Genomic DNA, 20478 nt, shown 5'->3' with positions numbered 1-20478 from the left:
GGGTCAACATATCTTTTTGTGTTTTTTTTAACCCTGCAAAAAAGCAATAAATGTTTGATTTTTCAAGTATCCTCCAGGACAATTTGTATGCGCTAACTTCATTTTGGGGTCTCTTAACGCCAGATACTTTGGTAATCCTATGCACAGTGGACATCAAACTGTTCAGTAAACCCCTGGCATTCAGATTTAAAATGTTTTCTCTTGGTACCTATTGCTATGTGGGAGATACAAACTTGCAAATTGAAAGTTTTAAGGTGATTATCTGAATTTTCATACATTTTTATAGACATTTTTGGTAATTAGGAGTAGAAAGACATTAACCAATTTTGGATTCGACAGAATTTGTAGCTTTCAAAAAATATATAGTTTCCTGGAGTAAACTTACTATTCCAGGATTTATTGGCTTTGAAATCCAAAGTGCACCATATTCTACTTTAGTGCTTTGAAATCCGGTAATTTACTGCTGGAAGTTTTTGATCTATAGAAGTCAGGAATCTTCATAAAACTATATATATATATATATATATATATATATATATATATATATATATATATATATATATATATATATATATATATATATATATATATATATATATATATATATATATATATATATAGTATTGGCACATGCAAGACATCTGAGGCTTTCCAAATCAGTTCAATTTTTGTGCATAAAATAAAATATTTTTCTGCTATAAATCCCTAAATTGTGAAAAATTGCAATTATTCAGCTCTAAATCTTGTCCCAGAAGTGGAAATACACAAAACCTCAGGCAGATTTAGAAAGCTCAGGTTCTCCCGAAAAAAAAAAAAAAATTTTTCTTAGGTAAACTAAAAAATCCCCCAAGGAAAAGGCCCTAAAATGAGAGTGCATAAAATGTTCAAAAAACATCTGGCATAGAGTGCAAATGAAATTCTGCTGGCACTTAAAGGGTTAAGTCTCATTTTCACATAAGTAAATAGCATTAGAGACTTTGGTACAGCATTGGAAACCCCCTACTAAACTTTGATTAGGGAATAGTCCAAATTCAATTTGAATTTGCAGAATTGCTGTTTTAGCCTATGGGGGACCTCCTAGAACCCATTTGGAGTCAATTGGTGGACTTTGGAAAATCTAAGGTTTTTTGGGGGGAAAAACCTATGAATCGAATTCGATCAAATGCGCTATTCCTTCCATTAAAACGATTCAAATTTGGCCTAATACAGACCTATTCAAACAAAAACGGACCTATTCCACCCAAAAAAACTGTGACTGTAATTTCGGTTGGTCTTTTTGAATTTAAAGTTTTTTCAATTCGAAATTTGGCCCTTGATAAATATGCCCCTTAGAAAGCATAAAACCCAGTGCAATTGGTAAAGGTTTAACTAGTTTTTTCACAGATTTTTCTAGTAGTTTTGCAGTCACTTTAAATTTTAATTTTTTATGTAATGGTTTACATTACAGAGAAAGAGAAAAGTGAATTTCTGCACCATGCGTTTGTAGCTATGGCATAGAATGGCTACTGAAGGTAATTAAGGCCCTATTAGCTTAGCACTGGTGTTTAGGTTAAGAAATTGTGTTTAGGTTTATTCTCCCATACTAATTTTAACAACAATTAAGAGTGAAAGAAGTGCCATTTATAATAATCTATATCACATTTACATTGAGCTGTTAATCCATTTAATTTTCTTTTTAGATCACTGTGTCCACTATTATGACCTTCGGAACACTAAGCAGCCCATTATGGTGTTCAAAGGGCATCGCAAAGCAGTCTCCTATGCCAAATTTGTAAATGGGGATGAGATAGTCTCAGCGTAAGTCTATTACTACAGTAATTTTAAAGATAATCCCTCCTTAACTGTCTATTCTTTTTGGCCTTATCAAGTGTGCATGTTTCAATGAGTCACTTGAGTAACTGGATAAACTTGTATGTAGGGATCACTGTGTAAAATAAAAATAAACATTAAAATGAAAATGGTGACTTTACTTTTATTTATTTTTGTTTAATATTGTATCCACAGGTATAATGCCGTATAGTTTTGCTAGTCAAGTGATCCGGTTTTCATAAAACTATTTCAAATATCTCCTTCACTTTTCTTGCAGAAACAAATTAGATTTTAGAGTTGCATACCAAAGTGTATGGATTTCAAATCGATTACTCTTTTCCTCTATTGCATAGAATAAGTGAACGCCCAAGGTTTTCAAATAAGCTATTGTTGACCAAATTAACAACTCCTATTTCTACAGTGTCCGCTAATCATCTTTTTATCTCTTTATTTCTGCTTAGGTCAACGGATAGTCAGTTGAAATTGTGGAATGTGTCAAGGCCACATTGTCTTCGTTCGTTTAAGGGACATATTAATGAAAAGAATTTTGTTGGCTTGGCATCTAATGGAGACTACATTGCTTGTGGTAAGATTGTATTAAAAATCAAAACTGAATAATGGACCCTATTTTAAAGTCTCCAGGGCAGATTTATCAAAGGTCAAATTTTGAAGTTTGAAGGCAATTAACATATTCAAATGGTTCAAATGGTTCAAGGGACCTCTGCCATTGACTTGTTCATGAACTCGGCAGGTTTTAGGTGGCAAATTTGAATTAGAACTGTTTTCAGGGTCGAGCTGTGATAAATCTCACATTCGAAATTAAATTCGAGTTGATTGAAAATTCTAATTTACAAATGGAACCTTAATAAATCTGCATTTTAAATGCCCAGTTAAAAGTTGAAATGTAGTTTTATACAGACTGATGTTTTGTAAATATATATATATATATATATATATATATATATATATTATATATATATATATATATATATATATATATATATATATATATATATATATATATATATATATATATATATATATATATATATATATATATATATATATATATATATATATTCGGATACTGCCATCTTAATCGCTCTTGAATAGTGATGGGCAAAATTTTCACCAAGAAAAAATGCCCATGTACAGTGTAAAAAAGGTTCTTTGGTTTAAAAAAAAAAGTTGCGCAAAAACATGCCCATTGAAAATGCATTTGACAAATATTTGTTGTTTCACAAATTTTCAGCAAAGTGAAATGAGTGATGTTCACCCATCACTAATCTTGAAAGTTTAAATTAATTTTGATTTTGAGAAGCATATACAATCCGTTTCACTCTGTTTGTATTTTTTATTTATGTTTAAATATTTTTGCCACAACAGGAAGTGAAAACAACTCCCTCTACCTTTATTATAAGGGTCTTTCCAAAACCTTGTTGACTTTCAAATTTGACACAGTCAAGAGTGTTTTAGACAAGGATAGGAAAGAAGATGACACCAATGAATTTGTAAGCGCCGTGTGCTGGCGTGCACTCCCTGATGGGGTAAGTTTGCATATAAATATGAGCACTGTGCAGTACAGTGGGTTGCCAAGCTAATTGTTTTAAGTTGCCCATATGTAAGATACCTTAAAAGCAGTTAACTTTTTAAGAGAACTCACCCATCATCACAATAGTTCGATTGCCAAAGCAAAAAATATTAATCACCCAATATTTCTGTCACTACCTGTGGCTTTTCTCAAGAGAAACATACACATCAATCATATCATATATAGTAGAACTCCCATTTTAGTGTAAAATCTGGGAAGTGTGTTAGAACAACGAATATGAGCAACCTAGCTGGTTTTACTTTAGAATACAATATCTACTGTGTTAATGTCAAGGGGTTAAGCATTGCAGCATTATTGTTACACTGGAGGGGCATGTACAACCTAAAGCAGTAAGTGATTTGTGCTTGGCTGTGTGAGGTGCCAAATAATTGTAATCAATTATTTACAGACATAACCGTAGCAAAATATGCATCTGGTCAGTACTTTTAATTTCTTTAATAATAAAATTCACAAAGGACAACTTCAGAGCCATTTTTGGGAATTTCCAGACAGAATTTCAGAGAAAACATAATATGAAATCAGGGAAAAGCACCCACTGAAATCCATTATAAATTGGTAGCACCACAAAAAAATATATGCAGAGGGAGCTATATAAAGCCATCTGTATAGTTTTATATATATATATATATATATATATATATATATATATATATATATATATATATATATATATATATATATATATATATATATATATATATATATATATAAATATGTGTATATATATATATATACACACATATTTATTTATATATATATTATATATATATATATATATATATATATATATATATATATATATATATATATATATATATATATATATATATATACACATATTCTGTAGCACCTTACAGAGAATATACATCATTGAGAATAGTCCCTGCCCCAGTAGAGCTTACAGTCTCTAAGTGGCAATCACATTCACACACATTATGATCATTTTTATCAGTAACTAGGATTTGGAATTCTATTTCTGTTGACTTTGGTGTGTGGGAGGAAACCTGTGTACCTGGAGAAAACTCTAATACAGAAAGAATGTAAAAACTCCTTGCTGGTAGTGCCCTGACTTGAAAGTGAACTTAGGACCCCAACATCGCATGACAGCAGTCCTAAGCTTTGATCCATATATAAATACGTATATTTAACTTTGTAATATGTTTATATTGCTGTAATTGTAAAATTTCCTTCCCTTAAGCTCTTGGTTCTAGGGCTAATCATGCAATCAGCAATTCTCTAGGCTACCAGCAGTGCTGGTAGAAATTTGCGAAAATAATGCAACTCTATCACAGGTATGGGGTCAAGAAAGCTCAGAATTACAGAAAGGCTCCCATAGACTCCATTATATCAAAATAATCCAAGTTTTTAAAAATTACTTAATTTTTCTCTGTAATAATAAGACAGTAGCTTCTACTTGATCCAAACTTATTGGAATCAAAACCAGGATATTGGGTTTATTTAATGTTTACATGATTTTCTAGAAGACTTAAGGTACAAAGATCCAAATTACGGAAATATGTTATCCGGAAAGCCCCAGGTCTAGAGCATTCTGGATAACAAGTCCCATAGCTGTAATTCATTTTCCCTACGTCACACTCCCTTCTTTCAGAGTAGGCAACATGATCATGAAGAGTGTGTGTGTGGCGTGAGATGGGCAGATCTGGCGTGAGAGGGCAGATCTGGACATAGAGGGACAGGGCTAGACACTCCTGGATCCCTTTTGACTCTGCCTCACCTTTGTTATCTATGTGCTCTGTGATATAGGCTTAACTTGCCTTCTAAAGAATGAGTCTGTAGTTTATTGCCCCCAGATATCTATTGGCAGGTTTAAAAATCCTGTTGGGCAAGGGCTTTGTCAGCCTCTGTGATGGGCCTACTTAAACCTATATTATGATCTGTATTATGATCTGATTGTTAATCCAAGGGCTAGAAGATTTAAAGGAGAAGGAAACCCCCTGGGCGCAAAACCCCTCCCCCCTCCCCTGTGTTGCCTCCCCCCTGGCCTACCTTTCCCCCTGGGCAAATGCCCCTAACTTGTTACTCACCCCTCTGCGCAGGTCCTGTCCACCGAGTTCACAGTCGCCATCTTCTCCCACGCGCGTTTTCTTCCTGCTTTGACCGGCCTCTTTTGGCGCATGCGCAGTAGGAACAGTTACCGGTATGGATCTACTGCGCATGCGCCGAATGTCACCGGAAATCGGAAAACTTTGTGACATTCGGCGCATGCGCAGTATCCGCGTGGGAGAAGATGGTGACTGTGAACTCCATGGACAGGACCTGCGCAGAGGGGTGAGTAACAAGTTAGGGGCATCTGCCCAGGGGGACAGGTAGGCCAGGGGGGAGGAGGGAGGGGGGGCAACACAGGGGAGGGGTTTTGCGCCCAGAGGGTTTCCTTCTCCTTTAATCAACCTTGGTCAAAGAGAAAGTGGATTAGTCCAAATCAGTTTGGCTCAGCCAAACCAGTAAATCTTAATGTGTTGCCAGTTTAACACTTGAAATCTATAGCATGCCTTGCTATAATTTATATTCTATAACACCAAGCACAGCTTTGCTGGCTGTGCTCAAAATACAGACACTTTAAATCTGCTTTCTCTGATAAGTTTGTATAGGATGGCTACGAAAATGTGCTAATAGTGCAGAGATTTAATGTCTTTGTTATGACCTGGTCATCGTTTTGAACAAGTGTAGTATTTTACTTAGACTAAAAAAAGAGTTTTTGCATTAGTTTTTTTTACCACATTGACCTTCAGCATATTCTTATTCTTACTTCGTTCCTAAGCAAAAGCTCTCAGATGGATGCATTGCATTATTCTCTACAAACTACAATGGTGAATTCAGATCAGCTGCTTTGTGTACATGAAGCTCCAGAGGATAGCATTAAACTGTTAAAAAAATTTTTATCATGATATCAATACTTTTGCCCTGCTAAAGCTATTCCTAGAACAATGTTGAAGGTTTCTTTACTGAGCAGAATATGATTATGCATATTAATTCAGTCTATCATAATCATTCTAAAGAAGCCTTGTAATTTGTTGGCAGTTTGTCTGAAAGACTTCCTTGCTGCAGATGCTGAGGAGAAAGATGGGGGATGGAACATGTTCCCGAAAATATAGTAGAATTAATGTCAGTGAATATACAGTGGTGTGAAAAATTATTTGCCCCCTTCCTGATTTCTTATTCTTTTGCATGTTTGTCACACAAAATGTTTCTGATCATCAAACACATTTAACTATTAGTCAAAGATAACACAAGTAAACACAAAATGCAGTTTTTAATGCAGTTTTTAAATGAGGGTTTTTATTATTTAGGGATAAAAGAAATCCAAACCTGTGTGAAAAAGTAATTGCCCCCTGAACCTAATAACTGGTTGGGCCACCCTTAGCAGCAATAACTGCAATCAAGCGTTTGCGATAACTTGCAACGAGTCTTTTACAGCGCTCTGGAGGAATTTTGGCCCACTCATCTTTGCAGAATTGTTGTAATTCAGCTTTATTTGAGGGTTTTCTAGCATGAACCGCCTTTTTAAGGTCATGCCACAACATCTCAATAGGATTCAGGTCAGGACTTTGACTAGGCCACTCCAAAGTCTTCATTTTGTTTTCCTTCAGCCATTCAGAGGTGGATTTGCTGGTGTGTTTTGGGTCATTGTCCTGCTGCAGCACCCAAGATCGCTTCAGCTTGAGCTGACGAACAGATGGCCGGACATTCTCCTTCAGGATTTTTTGGTAGACAGTAGAATTCATGGTTCCATCTATCACAGCAAGTCTTCCAGGTCCTGAAGCAGCAAAACAACCCCAGACCATCACACTACCACCACCATATTTTACTGTTGGTATGATGTTCTTTTTCTGAAATGCTGTGTTACTTTTACGCCAGATGTAACGGGACGCGCACCTTCCAAAAAGTTCAACTTTTGTCTCGTCGGTCCACAAGGTATTTTCCCAAAAGTCTTGGCAATCATTGAGATGTTTTTTAGCAAAATTGAGACGAGCCTTAATGTTATTTTTGCTTAAAAGTGGTTTGCGCCTTGGAAATCTGCCATGCAGGCCGTTTTTGCCCAGTCTCTTTCTTATGGTGGAGTCGTGAACACTGACCTTAATTGAGGCAAGTGAGGCCTGCAGTTCTTTAGATGTTGTCCTGGGGTCTTTTGTGGCCTCTCGGATGAGTTGTCTCTGCGCTCTTGGGGTAATTTTGGTCGGCCGGCCACTCCTGGGAAGGTTCACCACTGTTCCATGTTTTTGCCATTTGTGGATAATGGCTCTCACTGTGGTTCGCTGGAGTCCCAAAGCTTTAGAAATGGCTTTAAAACCTTTGAACTTGAACTCAGGTGTGATAAACCACAGTTAAGTTATTTTTAACAAGGGGGGCAATCACTTTTTCACACAGGCCCATGTAGATTTGGAGTTTTTTTTCTCCCTTAATAACGTAAACCTTCATTTAAAAACTGCATTTTGTGTTCAATTATGTTATCTTTGACTAATAGTTAACGGTTTTTGATGAGCAGAAACATTTAAGTGTGACAAACATGCAAAAGAATAAGAAATCAGGAAGGGGGCAAATAGTTTTTCACACCACTGTAAACAACCAGTTGAGGCAGGTATATACACCATGCAAAAAACAAACTTAAATTGAAGTCAATATACCTGAAGATTGTAACAAGGAAAGCTAATTCACTAAACGCTTTCTATTGCTATTTTCAGAAGGCTTTTCATTATGCTTCTTGCATAAAGAAGGGTAATCTGCTCCCTCTGTCCCTTTTCATCCTAAACTTAATATTTTTACTTTTGGTTGCTCTCATGTCCAACCCTTTAGAAGCTGTATTCTGATATATTACACTGATGAGATATAAAAAAAAATCAAAACAGGCTTTGTGCCCGGATTTGGATTTATGTCTTTGTAATATTAGGCTGTATCTGTGCTATTAAATCTGCGGGTCTGGATGCATAGTTGGCTACATGGACATAAAGGAGTAATTTGCATGTCTCTGCCCGTAATTCTGTGAGAATTCAGGCTTCTTTTTTCTGGTTCACCTTTAAGCTATAGTTTTCGCCAATTCTAAGCAACTTTTCAACTGGCCTTCTTTTTTTTTTTGTAATTTTTTAATTACAGTATATGCCTTCTGCTTCTAACTCTTTCCAGCTTTCAAATGGGAGGTCACTGACACCATCTAAAAACAAATGCTCTGTAAGGCTACAAATGTATTGTTATTGATTATTGTTATTCATATACCAGTCTCCTTTTCAAATCAGTCCATGGTTGCTAGGGTCATTTGGACGATAGCAACTAAATTGCTGATTGCAAACTGGAGAGCTGCTGAATAAAAAGCTAAATAACTCAAACCACAAATAAAAAATGAAGACCAATTGAAAATTGTCTGAGAATATCGCTCTACATCATACTAAAAGTTCATTTAAAGGTGATCAATATATGTAGCACGAGGCTTGTGAGTACCTTCTGTATTCAAAAGGCTTCTTAATGCATTTATGAAGGAGGCTTTTTGATCCTTATCACCCTAAGTTAAATAATTGTTTTTCTCTTTGAGATGGTGTAACACTGTTTTTATAAATTATATAAAGGCATAACATGTAAACAAATCCAATAACCCGCACGGTTAGCCAAGATTTGAGTACTTTTAATGGTTGTGAGCACTTTTCCTCCCAAATTTACTGGTGAGCACCTGCACATCCCCATGTCTCCTGGGAAATGTCGATGGTAGTCACAGATGCTTTCCAGCCATGTGGAATATGCAGGATGAAAAGAACTACTGCTTGTGCAATTGACCTAATGTGACATAAAAAACAACACTTTTTTTTTTTTTAAAGCTTAAAGTTGTTATAAGTCTGGTGTACGATAGCCTGAAGCAGTGGCAGAGTGCCTGATGTAAAAGACTTACGGTATGCAAGATAATCGGGCCAATATATTTAAAAAGCTGAACTGTGTTGAGTTGGCTAGAATGCTTTAAGTAATTGTTCCCTTGGCCATAGACACTTAATTTGTCTGTCTTCAGTGACACCTGAGGGGTTTAGGGTTGTTGTAGTGGAAGATTTTGAATAATTATTTTATACTTACTTAGGCCCAAAACAAATATGCCATTTCCTACTTGATACATTTGAAATAAAATGTAGTGTAGGGTGTCCGTTTAAAAAATAATCTAAGCTGTCATGCTTTACAAAGGTTAAGGGTTCCAATATATACCGTACTAATGGGAATATATTCCCTTTTTTTAAAATCTAATTTTCAGGTTTTCAGATTCCGTATTTGCCCTGCATGTATTATTTTTTTCCCACTCACCCTGGTTCTGTTACCCAACTAAGAAACCTGCCAGCAAATTATATCCTTTTGTCTCCTGAGCATACAAAGTGTTTTATGCAAGAATTCTCCACTTTTGCACAGGGTTATTGAAGGTTGCTCAAGTGCTGTGGTCTGTCTTTTTTTAATAGCTGACACCTGAAGTGTATGATTAACAGCATTTTCAGGAGAATGGTGTCATATATTTACTCCAATCTTGCAAGACAACAGGAAGAGCAACGGAGACATAATGTTACAGCAGTACTATGCCATGAAGGTGGTTGAGCAGAATGTAGACAAATCCTGACATTATAGCAAGATGAGATATGTAAAGTTGCTCGAGATGAGGCAAGACTTTGCCTAGGGTTTGTATTAGCCTCATTGGACTCTCTTCCCCCACCAAAAGCTACCATTAGTGGAATTAAAAATCTGAACAACCCCATCTCTGCTCCATAATGAATCATTTATACTGAGGCTGTATTTTCTTCTGTAAGGTAACTGAATGCAAAAGTCAGTTTTATATGACCCATGTTGGTTATAAAATTGTTGTATAAAGCTCAGTAACCTGCTGACACCCTCTCAATAAATGATGTGAAGAGCTAGTATGAGCTAACATCAATTTTTATATCATAGCTTTATTCAACCTTATTGGATTGTGTTAATTATTATGAAAGATTATTTTATAAAGTATAGTTTAACCTGTACTTTAAGGACGCACTAAATCGCTGTATATGGGAGGCAGAAAAGTTGAAATAATTTAATGGTGTCTAAAAGGCGCTCTTCCTTCTAACTGTGGAAGGTAGTCGATTCTAATATACCTGTAGATCTTGAGCTGGCGATCAATGGATAACACAAGCCCAGCAATTTTCCCAAACACATTATTCATTAAAAATGCATTATTATTATTTTATAATGACTATTATTTCGTTTTAAGGGTCAGATTTATCAACATTTTAATTTGTAATCCCAAAGTTGCATCATGCACAATTCCTATAGATTTCCAGCTTTCTAGTACTTTATCAAACTTGCCTGTTGAGTTCAACTGATAGGCCAATTTGATTAAATGAGCTCAATACTGCTTTGTTCAACATGAGTTCAATGAATACTGCATGTGCTGAACATACCTTTTGCCTATTGTCTAAACTTTCAGGAATTCTGTAACATGTTAGTGTGATTGTTATTATTTAAAAATACCTGCAGCTTTTCTGCTAGACGTTCTGAGCTCAGGACATAAATACTGTATGTGTTATCTAAGAACCCAACAGAGTAGGCAAAGCTTTGTATAGACTTAAAATAAAACTACAATTAATAAATCGGGCACTGTAAACCTTAAAATAACATTTTGTGAAAAACAAATTGGAAGAAACTTCCAATACACATTTATTACATACTTTCGCCTTGCGATAAATCTACTCTAGTGCAGGTGACTAAGATCCTCCAAATGTTTACCCAGCAGCTCATGAGTAAAATTTGGGCTGCTTCAGAAAGTATCTGTGCTGAATATGTTTCCCCAGTGGCAATTCACATGTTCGCTACTAGGAAAGCATTTGGAAGAGGTTAATCGCCCACAGTAGAGGAGATTAATAGCGGGCAACTAATACCGCGCACTGCTGATTCTGAATATGGTAACAATGTAGCAGGAGTTTAAATGCAGAAAAGAAAATATTTTACACCTATAAAATAGCAATAAATAGTAAGTCATATTAATATACAGATATGGTACCTGTCATCCAGAATGCTCAGGACCTGGTGTTAATTAAACCCATTATGATTGTTTTGCCTCCAACAGGAAATCAATCTATCTTAGTTGGGATCAAGTGCAAGGTTCTGTTTTAATATTACAAAGAAAAAGGAAATTGAATTAAATTTTTTTTAATTATTAGGTTAAAATGCAGTCTACATGAGATAGCCTTCTCATAATTCAGAGAATTCTACATAACAGGTTTCCATATACTGTAACTATATTGCTGAAAACCTTTCTACATTCTCATCGGTGCTTTCAGTATTTACACTTGCTCTCCAGTGTGCTTTCTACATTTCTTAGGCTCATAAGAAGTTACCAAATATTCACACTCCCAAGGAGCTTGTGGTCTACTCTCGATCATGTTCACGAAACACACATTTGGGTCAATTTAATCAGAAGCCCAGTAAACCCGCTTCGGTATTTCTGAGTATGGTAGAAAACAGGAGTAACTGCAGAAGATTCCATCTGACACGAGATGATATACAAACATAGGCAGTCATTCTTTCAACATTCTCAATACATATTCTGGTAGGGATGTTTAATATGTACACATGCTCCTAAGCCCTTTCAGTGTTTAGTGCTGCCATATCTGTTACATTTCAGTGAATAGCAGGCTGAAGTGGTGGTGTTGGACGCATTTCTGCTGGCAAGAATATTGAACATTTGACACGTTCTTTTCATGTTTAAATAATCTGTATAAATTTGTGTCAAGTCGATTACAACATTTAAAATATATGTCAATGCACATATTTGTGTGTGATTTGCTTTATTTGTTGGGCAAGTACCATGCAAGGCGATTAAATATTGCTAAGTTCTATTTAAAAAAATAAATAATTTCCATTTATATCAGTAAGAAGTCAGAGACTGTAAGGACAGATGCAAGGTCTAATTTTTGACCCTGTAGCAGGTGCCTGCGGCACAGTGTTTGTCCTTTTCTGCCAAAATGTGATTTCAGAAGGTCTTATTTCCCTCTCCCCCAAATTCAGAAAAGGTTACAGTTGCAGCATCACCTAAATAACGATCAGATAGGTGTTGTCATCTACTGCTTTATTTTAAAATGAAGCAATGTGTGAAATTCTAGCAGTTAAATGAAGTTGGTGGCAGATGAAAGAGAAAAGCATGCCAAGAAGTTTTAATTGCATTCATAAAATGCGCCAGTCAGAAGCACAGGGAATTTTTATTGCAATTGTCATCAATCTGAAGCCAAAACAAAAACCACTAATAGAAATAGGGGGCCATTCATTTTAAACAGCACAGTCTTTGAACAGGCATTTAATTTAGAACTGTGTTTGGAGCTTTTGTAGTAAAATGGCTATGCAAAGCCAGCTGAAGGATTTTTTTACTGAGGTGGATAGACTTATATAAAGGCTGGTGACAAGAGGGTTATAATAGAAATAAAGACTAAAAAAGCAAATATTCAGCAATTAAGAAAAAAAATGCACTGCCCTATCCAAAAGTCTTCTGAAAGTGACCTGTCTAAATAAGGATTTGCATGGTACTGTAAGCATTTTACATATGAACAGTACCTGTTATAAGAATTTTAGAAGTACTGTACCTCTTTTCCTACAGTACCAGTTTTCCTGGCTGTACTATCTAATAAGCAACTTCTTGGCAGCCTATGCACATTCCTATAGAGCCATTCATGCAGTGCCTATGTAGTAGCATCTTTTATATTTATCTTTCTCCAGGAGATTAAAATTGATAAACCGTTTGTTTATAGCTGAGGAATTTGTGTGTACTTTATAAATACATGTTAACAATTGTAATAGCAACTGCATAAAAACAGATAATACCCAGTGGAACAGTTGTCAGAGTTTTACCTTACATTGGATGTTGGACTGTAGATTAAAATTACATTGTTGCCAAGTTTTCACAGTTTAGTTAAATCCATTAAGTCCGCTAAATCATGTGATTTCAGAATAAAATGGTATGTGAAGGCACATGCTGAGTCAGCCTTTAATAAATAATACCTTCTGTGGAAGTCTGTGGCAAAATGTATCATGTTCAGAGTTCTCTTGTGCTCCTATAGTCATTCTTATCTTGTCATTATTGAGTCCACCTTTGACCAGATAAATAGACTCAAGAGGTATAACTTTGTAATTATATCCATGTAAACAGGTATATAGCTAACATATTGTTACTTGATAGACACAAAATAACTCGGGTCCAAATCTTATTTTATTGTTGCCATGGTAAATGATTTGTATTTGTGTTGCAAGAAAAGCAATGTTGTAAGTATCACATGACATATTTAAAAACCAATAAATATAAGTTACACAAAAAAGAAAATGTTCATTTTACCACCACTCTTGTACCTATCCAGGTACAAATACTATGATCCAGGCCAACATTCCTTAATTTAACCAGTAACCTTCTGTGTGGCACTGTATCAAATGCTTTAGCAAAGTCTTTAAGTAAATCACATCCACTGCCCTCTCAGAATCAAGGTCCCTGCTCACCTTCTCAGAAAAAGAAATTAAGTTAGTCTGGCAAGATCTATTACGCATAAAACCATACTGGCATAAACTCATAATATTATGATTTGCTATGAAGCCCAGTATCTTATCCTTTATTAACCCTTCGAAAAGCTTTCCTACCACTTACGTTAGACTAACTGGCCTATAGTTTTGAGGCTAAGAATGGGATCCCTTTTTGAAAAGCGGCACCACATTAGCAATTCGCCAGTCTCTCGACACCATGCCAGACCTCAATGAATCCTAAAAAATTAAAAAGTAAAGAGTTGGCAATCACAGAGCTAACCTCGCTAAGTACCCTGGGATGAAACCATCCAGCCCCAGACCTTTGTTTATCTTAACATGATCTAGTCTCTTGATATTTCCTCATGTATGAACCATGCATCATTAGTTGTATTACTAGAATTAAAACTATAAAGTAGGAAACCTTCATTAACTGGTTCCTCATTTGTGTAGACAGATGAAAAAAAAAATATTTTCAATTTCATTAATATTAACTGCACACCTTCGTCTTTTGCCTCTTTACAGCTTTCTAATGGGGGTCATTGACACCAGCAGACTATAGCTCTCCTCTTCATTGTCCAGTCTCTTCTTGTTCAAACCGCTGCCTGGTTGCTAGGGTAAATTGGACCTCTGTAATGAGAAACCTCCTCTAATGCCAAACTAGAGAACTATTGAAAAAAAAACCTAAATATTAAAAAAAAATACACACAAAATAAATGATAAAGACTGCAGCTTTCACCATCGCCTTCTTCATCATAATAAAATGTAATATTAGGATGAACTGCACCTTCTACACTGCAACTCTCAATGGCATTGTTGGCAATTGTAAGCCTACTCTGTGACAGTTCAAAGGTGGCCCTTAACTGCTTCGGCACTATAATGTCCCTTGCACGAATCAAGGCCCCCTGCATAACCGAGTTGGAAGTGGAGGAACTTGACTGGTTTTTGAAGAGCTCTAATCTCAGCCCAAGAAAATTGCAAACAAAGCTCCCACACCTGGCCTCTCCTTAGATAGTTACTAGTGTTACAGTAGTATAAGGGGACAGCACCGCCACAGGTATCCAGAAACAAATATACAGCCAGCATACTGATATGCCACTGTGTTTACTCCAACAAGGGGAGCACAACATTTTGGGGCTGGTGCCTTAACAAAGACATTTACAGTTAAATAAATCTTTAGACAGAGACAACTTTTTTTTCTAATTTTAGTTCTGTACATTACCACAATGAATTTTAAATAAAACAACTCAGATGCAGTTGAACTGCAGACTTTCAGCTTTAATTCAGTGGGTTGAACAAAAAGATTGCATAAAAATGTGAGGAACTAAAGACTTTTTATAACACAATCCCTTCATTTCAGGGGCTCAAAAGCAATTGGACAATGGACTCAAAAGCTATTTCATGGGCAGGTGTGGGCAATTTCTTATGCCATTATCAATGAAGCTGATAAAAGCCCTGGAGTTGATTTGAGGGGGGGTGCTTGTATGTGGGAAATTGTTCTGTCAACAGACGATTTACGGTCAAAGGAGCTCTCCCTGCAGGTGAAACAAGCCATCCTTAAGCTGCAAAAACAGAAAAAGGCATCCAAGAAATTGCTACAATATTAGGACTGGCAAGATCTACAGTTTGGTACATCCTGAGAAAGAAAGAAAGCACTGGTGAACTCAGCACTGCAAAAAGACCTGGATGTCCACTGAAGACAACAGTGGTGGATGATCGCAGATTAATTTCCATGGTGAGGAGAAACCCCTTCACAACAGCCAAACAAGTGAACAACACTCTCCAGGAGGTAGGAGTATCGATATCCAAGTCTACCATAAAGAGAAGACTGCATGAAAGTAAATACAGAGGGTGCACTGCAAGGTGTCAAGTATCAAGAATAGAAAGGCTAGATTGGACCTTTCAAAAAAAATCTAAAAAAGCTAGCACAGTTTTTGAAAAACATTCTTTGGACAGATAAAACCAAGAGCAACCTCTTCCAGAATGATGGCAAGAACAAAGTATGGAGAAGGTGTGGAACAGCTCATAATACAAAGTATACCGCATCATCTGTAAAACAAGTCAGAGGCAGTGTGATGGCTTGGGTGTGCATGGCTGCCAGTGGCACTGGGACACTATTGTTTATCCATGATGTGACACAGGACAGAAGCAGCTGAATGAATTCTGATGTGTTCAGAGACGTATGGGCTGCTCAAATCCAGCTAAATGCAGTCAAATTGATTGGGAGGCATTTCATAATGACCCAAAACATACAGCCAAAGCAAGCCAGGAGTTGTTTAAAGCAAAGAAGTGGCATATTCTTGAATGGCTAAGTCAGTCACCTGATCTGAACCGAATTGAGCATACATTTCACTTGTTGAAGACTAAATGTCAAACAGAAAGGCCCACAAACAAACAGCAACTGAAAGCTACTGAAATAAAGGCCTGGCAGGACATTAAAAAAAGAGGAAACCCAGAATCTGGTGATGTCCATGAGTTCAAAACTTCAGGCTGTCATTGCCAGCAAATGGTTTTCAACCAAGTATTAGAAATTAACATTTTATTTTCAGTTTTTTAAATTGTCCAATTGCTTTTGAGCCCCTGAAATGAAGTGATTGTGTTAAAAAAAGGTTTTTGGTCCTTAAATTTTATGCAAACTTTTATAGTTTCACTGAATTAAAGCTGAAAGTCTGCCGTTCAACTGCATCTGAGTTGTTTTATTTAAAATTCATTGCGTTAATGTACAGAATCAAAATTAGAAAAATGTTGTCTCTGTCCAAAGATTTATGGGCCTAACTGTAACTCTATATGCACACTGTAGATTTTCTGTTGATAATTGACACGTCCATGCCTCTGCTGTCTGTTATGAAATAAAACTTCAGTGATCAGCACACAACTGTGTTCTTGGTTTTCTGACTTAGATTTTGTGACCGCATTATAATTTTTAAAACCGAAAACTTTCAAATATACATAAACAAATATATATTCCTGGTTCTAATATTGTACAAGATCGTACATTTTATTGTTGGTAAAAATTTGCTTAGCTAGACACTGAGAACAATTAAATACATGTACTAAATTGAACTCAAGTTAAGGCAATGACACAGTCCTGTGTTCCATTGTCAATAAAGACTAATGTTCTTTGTACTGCAGATGACATTAGTTTATGTCTCAAATACCCCTATTTATCACTTTCTTCCACTGGCATCAGGTAAATGGGGCCACAAGTTTGAACAGAAGATAAATGGGAAAAAGGATAGGGGTGAGGGCACATAGAGTCCAGTTGTACTCTCTTGCATGTGCTTTAGCATTTGCGTTGGTAAATGTGGCTTTTTGTTAAAATATGTTGGAAAGACTGGAGCAGATGTACTGTGTCTCAATAAAGAATTGTGCTGTCAGTGTTGGGACTTGAGTAATAGATCTTATCTCTCTTTTCTCTCACAGGAGTCAAATGTACTTATTGCTGCTAACAGTCAGGGCACAATCAAGGTAAGTTTTACCTTTCCTTTTCTGCAGTGTATCCCCTGCCTCCACTCTGAAAATATTCAAGGACATTTAACATTTTGTACAAACCAGTTATTTTATAAACCTTGGCTTTCATTGCCATTAAAGTGTTAACATTTGGACACATCTATCAATGCAGATAGATGTGTCAATTCAGGCGGAATGTGTTCTAATGCTATGTGCACTACTCCAAATCATTAATCACTGATGCAAATTACAAGCGGAAGTCAATGATTCAGAAAATGTTTTCCTCTCTGCATTGAACGAGTACAGAACACAAAAAAAACTAATTTTAAACCTTAAAGATGTCATATTTTTTCTCAGCCATAACCATAGTTGCCAGTAAAAAATTAGCATTAATACACGAACCCTAGATTTTTGTTGGTTATAAAAAAAAAAATAGCTAAACTTGATCAAGGCCAATGTTGGTACCAGTTAGTATTTTACAGTGTGTAAAGTTGTTTCTTTCATGTCACATTTAGCAATTTTGAGTTTGGTAAGAGGGATCAAATGTATTATTAAAATAAGGGCTTGTCAGATTCAAAATACAGAATCTTCAAAATTGTAGCAAAATACTGTTTTCTTCGGCTAAGCTGGAATAATAACTATTTTAAAAATATTTATATATTTTAAATGTATATTTAAAATAATTATTTTCATCAGGCAGCTTTAGAACCTATTTGATGCCTGTATATCACCAAACCTTTTTAGCCTAAATCACCATAGTTGTTGAGAGAGTGACATTGGGTGGTAATGAGCTGGGCAACCGACTAATTCCAGTTGTCAGTATAAACTGGTTGGCCATAAGCTAGACAGAGGTGTAGAAGACCAGGGAGCACACTTAAATATCTATAATCATGTGATCTCACAGAGACGGATGTGGGGTGCTTATGTGAGAAACACCAATACATAGTATGGCAAAAGGATTATAGAGATGATTAAAGAAGAACTAAAGAAGTAGCTAGAAATGTTGTACATTATGTTTTGGGTTTCTGTACCAGCCCAAGGCAACCACAACCCTTTAGCAGTGAAGATTTTTACCTCCAAAGATGCCCCAGTAGCTCCCCATCTTCATTTCTGCTGATTCAGCACTGTGTATCTAGTCGGCGCTATATAAATAAATGATGATGACGATGATTCACTGCACATGCTGTACACATAGAATATAAATGTCACAATATAAGGCTGATTAGTAATTAATACAGATTATACCTACATGGCAGCACAGAAACCAGTGCAATAAGCATCAGCATTTAATAATCAGCCCTGTAGCATAAGCTTATATTACAGGCCAACCTCATTTTCTGCTTGATAACTTGTGACAACCCCTAAGCTTAGCTTCTCAACAGCTGCTCAGAGCCCACTGAGCATGTTAGTGTCACAGACACTTTCCAAGATGGTGACCCCCTGTAACAAGTTTGAAGTCCTGGATCATTGCTGCTATCGAGAAGCTGAAACTTTAGGCTGGTGCAATAAGGTCATTATATAAAATATGGAATTTTTAGCCATATTAATTTTTAGGGTTTAGTTCTCCTTTAAAAGACCAGTTCTAACTCTGGTGATGTTGCAAGTTGATACAAAACCTCATAACTAACAAGCAGATAACCTTTTTAGATAGAGTTTTACTTGATTTAGTTGATGTTCACTATATAATAGCTCTTTGTATGCTGTCTTAGCTCTTTCACCCGGACTAGGAGAAATCATATATTCTTCTGCTTTCCCACTGCCCTAAGTTGCTTAATTGCTACCAAAACCAATGTTTTTTTTTTTTCTTCCAATAGGTACTGGAACTGGTATGAAACACGGCTTCCTGAATTACAGATGAAGTGTCATGCTACATTTACTAAGAAGAAAACTCTAAACCCTACCTAATAAAGGATCATAGAGCATTTACCATAATTCTGTTCTGGACTCTTAAAAGTCTTTAGGAGGGCAAGGCCAGGAGTGGGTATGATTGGTAACCCCAAAGGGAAATCTGGGTTCCTCAACTGCTCTCCACTACTGTGTAGTTTTCTTTCTGGTGCTGCTTTCTACCCTAATACTAAGGGGTTCTGTAGCTCAAAGCTGTTTGCGCACTGTGGATCATACCAGCACTGAAGAATCAACCCAGGTAGTAGAGACTTTGTTTTTATCATAGGGGGAAGTGTTACTCTGAAGATATCGCCATTCCCAATGATTTTTTTTAACAAGTTTGTGTTTGTGATATTGATACAGATACACCTTTTGGAAGATGATATATCATGCAAAATAATGAATGGATTCAGGAAATAATGGCTCATGCATCATCTAGCAGATATTATAAGGCTTAGCTGCTACAAAAACTGCTAACTAGCCTCATTTGTTTGGAGTGGTTTTTCAGCAATAGCAGAGTAACAAGTGCTTTGAAGACCCTGTTATACTGCGCAAATAGGGCATATTTCACTTGGAAAGAGACAGTACGTGGTGTTATTAATAAGACAGTCTAATTTACACAAACTGTAAGCAAATTAATGCAGTTATCTTTAGGTTTGTGCATTAAAAGGTATATTTCTTTAAAATTATTCTAAATTGTGTCTATTTTGATCATACCTCATGCACTCCCCACCCTCCCTTCCATATGATCTGAATAATTACCATGTAAATAAAAGACCTCCACACACACATACGCACACTGATTTGGTTTGTCTTTGGCTGTTCCCCACCAGTACATTTGTGCCTGTATCATCCCCACTGCTTATTGTCCATTGAAGTTTATGCTGAGCTAGCTAAGCAAGATATCAGCAGGGATCTATTTTAGCCCCATAGACTGGTCATTATGAGTGAGCACCTTTGTCTGCCCATGTATGTACTTTAGTTCCTATCAATGCATTCTAATGTGTGGGGGAGGGGATTAACAGCATGTTACCAAATAATATTTTGTACATGGTAAATTATTTTGCCCCTGCTCACACTTTAAAGTCATTTGTCATAAAGTTATTTCTGCATACAGTATATATTTTCTTGTTGCAAAGCGGGCTGTGCCATTCTTTTTATTTTTGAAAGACCGGTCAGCAGCCTTTGATAAAGGGCAGTCTCTCCATCAACTT

At 36.2% G+C, this 20478-nt stretch overlaps 1 protein-coding gene across 2 annotated transcripts in view; it reads left to right on the top strand.

Annotated features, from left to right (window-relative positions):
* Positions 1-20053, top strand: part of cop1.L (COP1, E3 ubiquitin ligase L homeolog) — a 93637-nt gene extending 73584 nt beyond the window's left edge. For both annotated transcript variants that reach the window (XM_018258478.2, XM_018258479.2), the window contains exons 16-20: positions 1680-1797; positions 2271-2395; positions 3196-3356; positions 17354-17398; positions 19195-20053. In XM_018258478.2, the coding sequence (XP_018113967.1) occupies positions 1680-1797; positions 2271-2395; positions 3196-3356; positions 17354-17398; positions 19195-19212 (467 nt within the window). In that variant the 3' untranslated portion in view covers positions 19213-20053. The remainder of the gene's footprint in view (positions 1-1679; positions 1798-2270; positions 2396-3195; positions 3357-17353; positions 17399-19194) is intronic.
* Positions 20054-20478: the final 425 nt, after the last annotated feature.

Source organism: Xenopus laevis, chromosome 4L, assembly GCF_017654675.1.
Source record: "Xenopus laevis strain J_2021 chromosome 4L, Xenopus_laevis_v10.1, whole genome shotgun sequence".
NCBI lineage: Eukaryota > Metazoa > Chordata > Amphibia > Anura > Pipidae > Xenopus > Xenopus laevis.
Note: the sequence above shows the minus strand (reverse complement) of the source record. Positions and strands in the feature narration are given on the sequence as shown.